Source organism: Akebia trifoliata, chromosome 13 (genome assembly GCF_017979445.1).
Source record: "Akebia trifoliata isolate Shusen 1 chromosome 13, ASM1797944v1, whole genome shotgun sequence".
Taxonomy (NCBI): domain Eukaryota; kingdom Viridiplantae; phylum Streptophyta; class Magnoliopsida; order Ranunculales; family Lardizabalaceae; genus Akebia; species Akebia trifoliata.
In genome coordinates, this window is record NC_141387.1 from 2,078,734 (window position 1) to 2,091,315 (window position 12,582).

Below are 12,582 nucleotides of genomic sequence, written 5' to 3' on the forward strand. Positions count from 1 at the left end.
ATGTAAGGTTTCCTATGAAGGGAGATATAAATCCCGATAACCTTTGTGAGGTTTGTTTTAATTTGGTGACACGTTGATGTCGAAGATCACATGTTACCCCTCCCCATTCACTAAAATGTAGAGAATCGTTCCACAAACTTAGTGTTCTGAGTGGATCCTTATTAATCTCACCTTTGAAGGCAAGAAATGAAAGTCAATCAGTCTCGTTCTCTCTAAGGGTTGATTCTCTTGTGGTGGTGCTAATAGAATAAGAATCCACCATCCACAAGCCCAATAGAAGGTTGGGTTGGAGAAATAACCCAAATAATGTTAAACTTAAGGTTGGTACCTCCATTCTTGTTTGTGATCATTTGTGAATGAGATTATCACCCCTATCCCTTATTTATATTTCATACTTACGTTGTTTTTTTTGTTGTTGTGGTCTGCCATTCTTACTTATCTTATCTTTTCGTTCTTATCGTTAAATTTACAAGCATCAAATTCAAACCTACATAGAAAAACATTTTCATCATCTGAGGTGGTTCTTACCTTTTAATTTCTTTCAAAATGGTTCTTTAGTGTTTTATGAAGTGTAATACTGCTATTTAATTAATATATTCAGTAAGTATTTTTTTTTCTTTTTTATTAACTTCAATAAGTACGATCTTGTGTTTATGTCTTTTACTTAGGAGAAGTCATACTGTTCCAAACTGGCTCATCAAATGAATTTGATAAATACTTATATCTAAACAATAAGTTGAATTATGACGTGATAGATGGTCAAATATCAATTTTTTTATGATGATGAGAGTTTTGGACTCGTAGGTCCAACTAGCAAAGCGAGGCAATTGGCCTCCCATATCCCCCAGGTAAATAAGGATAAATCACTGTGGGTGTCCAACGAGCAGGGCTTGAAAGTCAAGACCTATCCTCTTTTTGGAGGGATGCGCCTTGGCCACTATACTCAATGCTCAAATATGTTTTTTTTTCTTTTTTTTTTTGAAGAGGGGGGGGGGGGGGGCGTGGATGCTTAAATATCACAATATGGAGGGGATCATTGGACATATGTAAAAACAATGGTTTTTCAAAATATGGGTTAGAGATTTTGGATTGAACTGATTTTTGTGACGATGGTCTCTATGATGAGAAAATCATCCTCACAAAAAATCAGCTCAATCTGAAACTTGTAAATCCATCAAAAGTGGTTTACAAATTATTGGTACAAAATTGACATGCCTCATGCTAAATCACTTTTGAAGGAGTTAGAAGTTTCAGATTGGACTGATTTTTTGTGAGGATGATCTTCTCATCATAGAGACTATCCTCACGAAAAATCAGCTCAATCGAAAACCTCTAACCTATATTTTGAAAAATCATTGTTTTTACATATGTCCCATGATTCATCCCCTATATGTATATATAATCGATTGTTATAGCAATTTCTTCTATTTCTCAAAATATAGATTTGAAGTTTGAAAGTTAATTATAATACCCATTATTATTAAAACCCTTTTCAAAGCTAAAATAATCTTCTTTAGTATCACTTCAAATATTATACCGTGCTTTCTACATTTTCTTTTCTTTTAAATCCAGTTTAAATCTTTTAAGAAAAGAAAAAAACTCTTTTCTTGAATCTTTTGGTTCCTTGAGGCCAGCCTTTCTTGATTGTCTTCGATTTTTTTGTTTTCTCCTTTCCTACCTATACTCTTGTCTACACATATGAACAAAAAATAGTTTGACCTATTATTTTATAAAGAATATACACAATCTATCAAAACGTCTAAGTTTATAAATTCTTTTGTTATTTTATTGCAATTAAAAAATATCTACTAATTATGTGTTTCTTTAACTCTCTAATCTCCACCTTAAAAGGTATTTTTTACCCTTACTTTTAAGAATAGTGATTTTCTAACTCGAAAATCTTCACTCGGTTGACGTGGCACAGACATAGAACCATTGATCTTTTTCCTTGGGATACACAAATACAATCTTTTATGAGGATGTGTAGTTATGTATCCCGAGTGAAAACTACAACTGCACATCTTTTATGGGAATGTGTGGTTGTGTAACCCGAGGAAAAAAGTTCTATGATGTCGTGTCTGTGCCACGTCATCATCCGAGTATTGACCTAGTGAAGACTTTCTGGTTAGAAAATCAGCACCGTACTTTTAAAATACAAGGATTTTTCTTTCTCTTGTAATTGGTTTGCATTAGAAGTAGGCTTAACATTCTCTCATCGAGATCTTAATAGCTAACAATGATATATACTTGTCAGTAATTTGATTAATTTAAGTATAATTTTTTTATGATTTCTTTTGCTAAGAAGTAGTGTTAAGAGTTGTAAACAAAAAATACACCACAAATATGATATAACCATAGTGACAAAGTAAAGATTCGGAAAAAATCAATAAAAATTGCAAACTTCAACAACCACCAAAAAAATGGGAATAAAATGATAAATTACCAATTTGTGACCAACTTTTGGCAAATTTATGGTTTTGGCTAACTGTTCATTTAATTACAAAAATGTGAACCTGCTGCAAAATCGTAAGATTTCAAGTGATGAGATCATAGGTTTAAAGTGGAAAACTCATTGTCAGTCTCATAAAAGTTGTGTATGAAGAATTGTGAACATGTAATGCATCACAAATATGATATAGCCATAGTTACGAAGTCAAGATTCGGAAAAAATTGCAAAATTCAAAAAAATTATATATATATATATATATAAATTACCAATTTGGATATGGAGAAATGGGGATAGTACCTATAAATAAATTTTGCTCCAAAAAATCAGTTTGAAAACGTAGCGGTATTTCAAATATTCAATAAAAATTTGGGGGGCATGTCATCGATTAAAAAGCCAAGGGGTGTCTCAAATATTCATTGACATAGAGGAGGTACTATAAGTAACCCAAAAAATGAGGAAAGGTTCAACTGCCTCAAAAAATTTCAATAGACACTTGCATTTTTTTTAAAAATTGTGGGGAAAATGCCCCCATTGTAATAGCAATTCCAACGCAAAGAGCCATATTGGCCAGGCATAATTGGAAGGCATTTTGTTATGGAGAGACATTCTGCCTATTCAAGGGGTTTGTGCTCCAACCGAACTCTCCAAAATGACTCTCCACAAAATCATCTACGGTGAAACCACTCTCAACTGTCATGTTTTTTTACTGCCACTAAGAAGAGAGAGTGAGAGAGAGAATCTCACTCTCTTTTTTTTCCTCTTCCTCGTTGTCTCTCTTCAAATAATTTCAAAATGCCTATTATATAAAAGAGTGCGTTGGAGTTACACCTCTACGCCTTGGCTCTGAAAAACAACGGTTGGGAGGGGATGCCTAGCCCGAGCCCGAGCCCGATTGCATTGGAGTTGCTCTAAATCCACCATTGGCCAATCTGCTAATCCATGTGGGGCCAACGACCATTAGTAAGATTTGAAATCTTAAGATTCAAATGTCTAAGCCGAGGAGGTGTGGGTAGGATTCAAACCCTTTTTTTTTTTTTTTTCCTTTTTCTATTGTCTCTCCACCAAATGTCAATGTATGGGAGGTGTTGGGAGTGCTGTGAGCGAATTGCTTTGATCAAAAAAATTCTCCAGAGTAACAATAAAACATGGAAAATAACGAATGCGTGGACAGTGTAATAGGGACTCCTTCAAAACACCCCCTAACTTTTGGACTGCATTATAAAGATAGATCATTTTAAATTAAAGGAATTAATTAAGTAAAATTATTTTTATCACTTTCCTAAGCTAACTACTTTATTAAAAGAATGCATTTGAAATTCAATGAAGATTTGGACTCCATCAAAAATCTAGTGGATATATAAGAGTCATTATTTACCATTCAAGATAAATTTGAAGGCATAGTTCCATTTAAGAGTGAATACAACAGTCTAAAGGAACATACTGTGTGGCATTCTCTTTCTTTAGCAATATTTACAGCCACACCATTTATTATTAAGGTCGCTATCAAAATAGTTCCTCGCTAACAACCACCTATTTCATCTCCCTCCATGGATCACAATCCCAAGAAATACTTCATTAATTTCTTTTAATTCCATGAGAACATTGCTGATATTCATTCGTTCATTTGGTAACTCTGCACAGCGTGCAACTCCAATTTTGACAAGTGGAAGCCAAGCACTTTTGTATTGTACCTCTTCTTTCAATGTTGATAGCTTCACTACTTCGTTCTTCTAACAGCATACTTGAATCCGCAATCTCCATTACTTTCACGAGTAAGGCTATCAAAGAGAAGTTATATAGGCTTAAACCATCCTTAAACATGTCTTCAGTTGGCTGCAGGGGCGGAGCTAGTAAGGAGCTGGTGGGGGGCAATTGCCCCCACAAAACTTTGAGACACCTCTATATTTTCAACTAATTACATGCTCTATTTGTCCCCACTCCCTCATCTCTCTCCCCATTTGCCCCCCACACCCTCACCTCCGTCCAATTTTTGCACCCGCAAAACTTTGAGACACCCCTATATTTTCAACTAATTACATGCCTCATTTGTCCTCATTCCCTCACCTCTCTCCCTATTTGCCCTTACACCCTCACCTCCCTCCAATTTTTGCCCCCACAAAATTTTCAGACACCCCTTTATTTTCAACTAATTACATGTTCCATTTGTCCCCACTCCCTCACCTCTTCAATTTTTTGTTGATGGCATTGCCTCTTAATTGGGACTTTTCAAATATTAATTGGAAATGACCTAAATATCATTTTCTTCAACTTCTAATTAAAAACCTCTTAATTTCTCCCTAAGACCATTCATCTTCACTAAACAACTAACCATAGTTTGCCCCCACTACAGGAAAATCCTGGCTCCGCCCCTGGTTGGCTGCTTCCCTGCGAATATCTCCAATTGAAGAATACCATAACTGTACACATTCCCCAAGAAATGTAAGGTTCCCTATGAAGTGGGATATGGACCCCATTAACCTTTTGGAAGTTAGGTTCAAGGTGGTGGCATGTAGATGTTGACAACCACATGTAACCGCTTCCCACCTCACAAAAATGGAGAGAATCATTCCAGGAACTCAATGCATTCTATGGATCCTGAGTAATAATCTCACTTTTTAAGGCGACTAGTGAAAGTCAATCGGTCTCTTTCCCTCCAAGGATTGAATCCACCATTCTCGGACACAACCGAATATTGGGCACAAGAAATAACCCAAGGAATCTTAAGCTCAAAGTTGGAATCTCCATTAATTATTTCAAGCAAACCACCCACGGGGGAAGGAGGGGGGGTTAAGTTTTGTTAGTGAAATGTCTGTAAATGAGCTAATCCCCCATTTATTAGTCATTTATATATGATCAAGCCTCAACATGGTTTTAAATCTCGTTTGATAGATAAGTCAAACGTACTGGACAAGATTTAAAATCACGATTCATTTTTCTCATTGTTGAACGAGATGACTCAAACGTATTAGAAAACTCATCTGAGACAACTCGGGCTTATTCTTGGATGAGACGAGATGCCAAAACAAATTATAAAACCATGGGCCTCAATCGTATTAGTTTATGAGTCCAGATCGTATGCACCTAGGGGTGGAGGATTGAAATCCTCCTCGCACACCTCAATACATGCGACGTAAGTCACAATCCAAGGAAATTTTAAAAAGGAGATATTTCATGTCTCAATCCCTTGGATTGTGACTTAACGCGGCATGTGTTGAGGTGTGGGAGGACGGTTTCAATCCTCCACTCTGAGTGCTTAGGATCCGGACTCTTACAATTGTGGTTTTCTAGTAAGTATTCCAAACGGCATCTTTTCCAAGTCTCTCTTCCAAGTCTTGATTTTACTTTTTTGCAAAGTCCAGCCGTGATGGTGGGTCCAGCCGTGTGGAATATTTGATAAAAAATCACAATTGTAATTAACTCATGATGGGATTTCATCTTTTCGAAGTCTAGATTTTATCTCTTTGCAAAGTCAAGCTGTGATGATAGGTTTGGCCGTGTTGAATATTTAGTAAAAAACCACAATTGTAATTAACTCATGATTTGCCTTCATCACAGCGTGCAGAGAAACTTGATTATTCAATTGATCAAATCTCCACCAATAATATCCTTCAGATTATAAATACAACAACTCTAGATAATTATTTCTTTTATTTACCTTTTAGAATTAGGGTTGCCTTCTGAATCAAGATTTTTTTTTAACATAAGGAAGAAGACAATGATTTTCTCCTTCATTTCATCACGCTTCGACTACAACAAAAATCTAATGAATAAAGCTCGTTATTTACCATCATTGCGTCTGAAGTAATATACAATATATAACTCTTTTTAAATTGCTACATTTATAGCCACCATTGATTATTTGTATTGCTATTTTCCTTAATAAAAAAATAGTTCCTAAGGTGTGATGAACGTTCCAAGGCTGACAAGCACCTGTTTCATCTCCCTCCATGGATCCCAACGCCAAGAAATACTTCATTAATTACATTTAATTCCACGAGAACGTCACTGATATTCATTCGTTCATTTGGTAATTCTGCACAACATGCAACTCCAATTTTGAAAATAGAGGCCAAGCACTCTTGTATTTTTGCTCTTCTTTCTATCCAGGTTTCTTCGTTCATTGCTTCATCTCTTTGTTCTTCTAACAGCATACTCGAATCCACAATTTCCATTACTTTCTCAGGCAAGGCCATTAAAGAGAAGTTGCGTAGGCTTAAACCATCCTTAAACATGTCTTCAGTTGGCCTCTTTGCTGTGAATGTCTCCAATAGAAGGATACCATAACTGTACACGTCCCCTTTTGTTGACACTTGACTACCCATTCCGTATTCTGCAATTTATCGGTAAAATTGTAATTAGGTGTTGTTTTAGGGAATAAAAATGTCATTTGATACTTTGTTACTACTTCGAAATTATTGCGTCCAACAGTGCAAAAGATCACACACACGCACACACACACACACACACACACACACAAGAGGTCACTTCAGCATTATTCTAATAGGAATTCGGGTTCCCGATTTTCTAATCCAGAGCAAACCCAGTTGGAAGAGGTAATTTCGTTGGGGGCATTCAGGTCATTGTGATAATCTCAGACATGATGAAGACCTAGGTCAAGGGGGAATGTCATCAGTTTGAAAAGACAAGGTATCTATAATAGTGACCAAAATGTTGAGGACTAATATGAACCCAAACAGGAGTATACCTGTTCTTGTTCCCATGAATGCATTACAAAAAATAAGGTGTCTTTTACCAAAATTAAATTATGTACCTTTCATATTCATTCATGCTGTTTTATTATCTTAAAATTACATACAAATCCTGAAAAATAAATCTAGTTTCATAGCTAATGGGCAAAATAAACGAACTTCATACCTGGAGCGACATATCCAATCGATCCCTTGAGTGTAATTGAGCTAGTTTGATCCTTACTGAAGCTCCTAGAAGTCCAAGAGAGGAACTTTGCCAACCCAAAGTCACCCACATGAGCAGTTAAATTTTCATCAAGAAGAACATTACTGGGCTTCAGATCACAATGAACAATAGGTGTTGAGCAATGGTGATGCAAATAATCCAATGCAGAGGCAACACCAATTGCTATGTCCAATCTTTGTCCAAGGTTCAAATTTCTTGGTCGTTGTTGAACATTTACACTTGGATGCAACCAGTTCTCTAGACTCCCGTTTGGCATGAACTCGTAAACTAGAGCTTTGAAATCATTACCTTGAAAGTCTACACTTGAGCAGGAAGTTATGATTTTGAGAAGATTTCGATGTCGAATTCTACCTAAAACTTCACATTCAGCAATGAAACTCTTGGAAGCCCCTTCTTGTTGAAGGTTGAGTACCTTCACAGCAACATGTTTTTCTTCTGGACGAAGAATTCCCTCGTACACCGAGCCAAAACTTCCAACACCAATCAAATTGGTTGGAGCCAATCCACCTGTAGCTTTAAAAAGCTCGACATAAGAAACTCTTAAAAACTCATTGCCCACAATCATTGTGGAAGGTGCATTTTTCCTCGACTTCCTTCTCACTAAGTAAAGAGTAAGAAAAGACGGAACAAGAATCAAAGATAGAACCACAACAATTATAGTGACCCTAACTTTGAAATAGAGAGATCGGCCTTCTTTCTTAGACTCTTGATTTGGGCAAGCAGGCAACTCCAATTCCGGAACACCACCACAAAGCTTGGCATTTCCATCAACAGAAAACGCACTCACATTTTTGAAGATCCCTTCTCTTGGTACATCACCCTCAAGATGGTTAGAAGAAAGATTTAAATGTAGCAAGAAGGGAAGCATTTCAAAATAATTTGGAATACCTCCTGACAAGTTGTTGCGCGAAAAATCAAGGTGTCGAGCACCTTTCAAATCTTTCAAGGATGCAGGGATGTTTCCTTGGAAGAAGTTACCTTCTATAGAAAGTACTTCTAACATCACACAATCACCTAGTGTATTGGGGATTTCACCTGACAAGTTGTTCTCAGAGATGTCCAACTCCCCAAGATTTCTCAATTGACCAACTGCCAAAGGGAGAGCACCAGTAAGAGAGTTATGAGATAAATCAAGGTAAATAGATAGGGAAGAAAGACCAATAACTTCCTCCGGTATGCTTCCATTCAAGTTATTTAGAGAAAGATCCATGGTACTCAAATGCCTACACACACCAAGACTTGAAGGAATACTTCCTTGTAAGTCGTTATTCTGTAAATAAATCTCACTCAATTGAGTGAGGTTGGCCAAGGAAGCTGGGATTGGTCCAGACAACATGTTTTCAGCTAAAGAAAGGAATGCTAGCTTTGGAAGCTTTCCGATAGCAATGGGGATAGTACCAGTAAATTGGTTGTACCCCATACCCAGTTGAATCAAATTCACAAGGTTTTCAATTTCAGGGAGGATACTTCCTGATATTTGATTTCCTTGTAGGATAAGAAATGTGAGCATCGTTGAGAGATTAGCTATGGAGTTTGGTAACTCTCCCGCGAAATTATTGTTTTCTAGCTAGGTTCAAGAATCCTAAATTGGTGCAGTTAGTAAGAGATACGAGAAAGTCTAGTTCATCAGTTTTTCCACTCCCAAGATGATTAGAACCTATACTTAGCAATGAGAGAGATTGTAAAGTACCTAAATTGACAGGGACTGCCCCAACTAAGTTGTTTTGAGAGAGATCAAATTTTTGAAGGTTTGAAATATTGGATAATGAAACTGGAATGGTTCCACCAAATTGGTTAGCTCCCATAAAAAGGATTTGAAGATTAGGAAGAGTGAGACCCATATCTTGAGGGAGACTTCCATAGAGTTGGTTTTCTGTACAAGAAAAAACAGTTAGTGTTGAGCGATTGTAAAGAGAGGGAGGAATCATACCAGACAGCTTATTTGGGCCAAGTGAAAGAATAGTTAAGTTTGTCAGTTGGCCCAAGGCATCAGGGATACTTCCTTCCAAAGCATTCCTTGGTAGAGAAAGATGGTTAAGAGAGGAAAGATTTCCCAAGGAGGATGGGATCCTCCCCGTTAGATTGTTTGTTGAGATTGACAGCACCATGAGCTTGGACAAGGAACTTAGTGCCACTGGAATTTTTCCTTCAAGGTTGTTTCGAGAAAGATAGATGTGCCTGAGATTGGAACAGCTCGATAGATTGATTGGAATTTCCCCTCCCAAGGAATTGTTAGAAAGTAACAACTCTTGTAGCCTAGACAAACGACCGATTTCTTGAGGGATCTCTCCATATAAGTAGTTGCCTGGGAGATGAATCACTCTAAGAAATGAAAGGTTCCCTATGAAGGGAGATATGGATCCCGTTAACTTTTGGGAGGTTAGGTTCAAGGTTGTGACACGTTGATGTCGACGACCACATGTAACCCCTCCCCACAGACAAAAATGAAGAGAATCGTTCCAGGAACTCAATTTACTCTGTGGGTCCTGACTAATAATCTCATTTTTGAAGGCCAGGAGTGAAAGTCGATCGGACTCGTTCCCCAGCAGCATTCTAGTGGTGGTGCTACTAAGTGAATCCACCATCAACATGCATAAAAGAAGGTTGGGTAAGAGAACTAAACAATGTAATCTTAAGCTAAAATATGGTGGTGGTGGTGGTGGTACCTCCATTTTCCTTATTCTTAATGAGGTTTGAGAAAAGAAAATTAGAGAGATCAAATTTCTTGACAGCTAAACGTCTTGACCCCCTCCCCTATTTATTTAGAGTGATAGATAAAACAACTCGCTCAGTCGACTCACTTACGTGGAGCACCATTTCTCTCTTGCGCCTGAACATTGACTGCCACATCAGCATCAGTTACAAAATCCAAGAAATTAACAATAAAAATAAAAATAAAAAAAAATTGACTACTAATCCCCCACTATGAAGTAAAAAAATGACCAATCGTCTCTTCCCCCAGGGAATCTTCTTCCCTCTTCCCCAAACAATCATTCTTTTGAGAGAAAAAAATTTGAAAAGAGGATATGTTCTCAATTTGAAAAGAGAGGGGTGAGGTATCTCAAATATTCACTGAACCAGGAGGGCTAGGTCTAAATCACCTATTAGATAGGAATAATGCTGAAGTGACCTAGGTTGGAACCTCATATGACCTAGGTTGGAACCTCATATCACGCTTCTGTTTGGGGGAATCATAGATGTTTTTCATCAAGATACGAATAACGTGACATGATGTGACGTGAAAGATTCCCGGTTCCAGCACGACTCTTTACATAATGTGGTTTGGTATCATTCAAATTTTGTGTATCACCTAATTGCTTGTAACATTTAGTTTTTTGGTTTCTTAAATTTAATCATGTGATCATGCGGATATATGCGTACATTGGACTTGGGCTCGAACCTGGCAAGGTTTGTGTTGAGCAAAGTTGAGCCTGAACAGTACCAGGTTGCGTCGTAGGCTTGGCTGATTTAAAAGTCTCAAGCCCAAGCCTGAGTTACCTGCTCACAGCCTAAAAGATTGTGGGCTTCCGTGTGTACCGAGTTTGGATCCAAAAGCTTTTTAATAAAAAAAAAAATTTAATCCCAAAAATTCTTTTACATAAATTTGCGAAAAAACATCATTTTATACCGAATGTTCTTTTGATGGACATCTTTACATGAAAAATAAGTTGTTTAGACATGTGGCATTTTGAATTTATTTCATGTCCCTACATTTTCACCAAAATTTGAAACACCTCCTTGAAAATATCATATGTAATCCAATGGACGGGATTTCTTCAAAATTTTGAAGCAGCCCACTTCAAAGTTTTTTCCTCAAGATCACACATCCTCACGTGAAAGGGTTAGGAACCCTAAATGCTTTTTGGTTTCTATCTCGATGAAAAGCGTCTAGGACTACTAGACACTTGAGGTCACTTCAATATTATTCTTTTTACTAAGTATTCCACACGGCCAGACCCATCGTCACAACTTGACTTCGCAAGAAGATGATATCTATACATGGAAGATAGACTAGAATTAATGGAGATTTCATCTTTCCATGTCTAGATTTTGTCTTTTTGCAAAGTCAAGGTGTGATATACTTCTGGCTGTGTGGAATATTCAGTAGAAAACCACTATTGTAATTAATTGATGGGCCATCATCACAGCTGGGGGGGAAAGTTGATTTGTCAATTGATGAAATCTCCACTAATTCCAGTCTCTCTCCACAAGCTGTGGTTTTCTACTAATTACAGTTTTTTCATTGATTAGTCAGGTCGTGACTTCCAGTATCCACATGGCCCTCCACAGACAGGGAGTTGGAAGGTGGTTGTGACCCCAAGGAGATTAGTCTCACAAAAAGTGGGGAAACTCCCTGGTCTACAAAAGTAAAAAGTCTAAGAATAGAGTTAGTGCATGAATCCTAAGCGTGATGCATAATTTAGGGTTAAGATTGAGGGACTAACAGAGATTTGGAACGTTATAAAAAGTAGGATGGATTATGGAGCAAATGACATCAGCAATGAAAGAGAAAGTTTCTCTCCTGCCCATAGTGAAAAAAGAGAAGCTTTTCTTATCCGATCACCTTGTGACTTTCAAAAATTAGGTATTTTTCACCGTTGAATTTTATTTTAAAATTCGAGTGCTTGATAGCTATCCATTTTCAACACCTTGGATGAAGCTCGAAAAAGAATTGTTTTTTAATATATATATATGTTTTTTAATATGAATATTTTCATGAAATCAATAAGACTATGTGTTGTTGGATTGTACATGTGATAATCAATTTGGGCCCTACGAACCTTTCTAACATTTGAAATCTTAAAAAATAAATCTATAGGCAGAGGACACACGGGTAAGAGAGAGAATCTCTCTCCATTGCTGATGTCATTTGCATCACATATCAAGCAGATGTTGGTTGTGAGGAAAAAATCACTCCTTGCCTTCCTCTCTCAATTAAAATTTTTTTGTTTCCAGAATTTTGCTCAAAGAGGTTAAAGAAATTTGGGATCCACCCATCACATTAGCCCAAGTGTATTGAATTGCATCCCTAATTTACAAAACTACCCTTGTTAGTTACAAAACTATCCTTGCCATGCTTGATGTGTCACACTAAGAGTCTGAGAAAAAAATCATTCCCTCTAGTCATTTTTGCTCATAGAATTTTTTATCACATTACTGAGACTCCTTAGTTCTTGCCATGTCAAGCATACAAGGGT

At 37.1% G+C, this 12,582-nt stretch overlaps 1 protein-coding gene across 1 annotated transcript; it reads right to left on the minus strand.

Annotated features, from left to right (window-relative positions):
• Nucleotides 1-6,096: 6,096 nt before the first annotated feature.
• On the minus strand, nucleotides 6,097-10,091 carry LOC147387239 (putative receptor-like protein kinase At3g47110). Its single transcript, XM_086421969.1, is given in 3 exon segments — nucleotides 6,097-6,779; nucleotides 7,325-8,945; nucleotides 8,947-10,091. Coding segments are annotated over 3 exon segments (3,126 nt in total). The 5' UTR covers nucleotides 10,057-10,091; the 3' UTR covers nucleotides 6,097-6,384.
• Nucleotides 10,092-12,582: the final 2,491 nt, after the last annotated feature.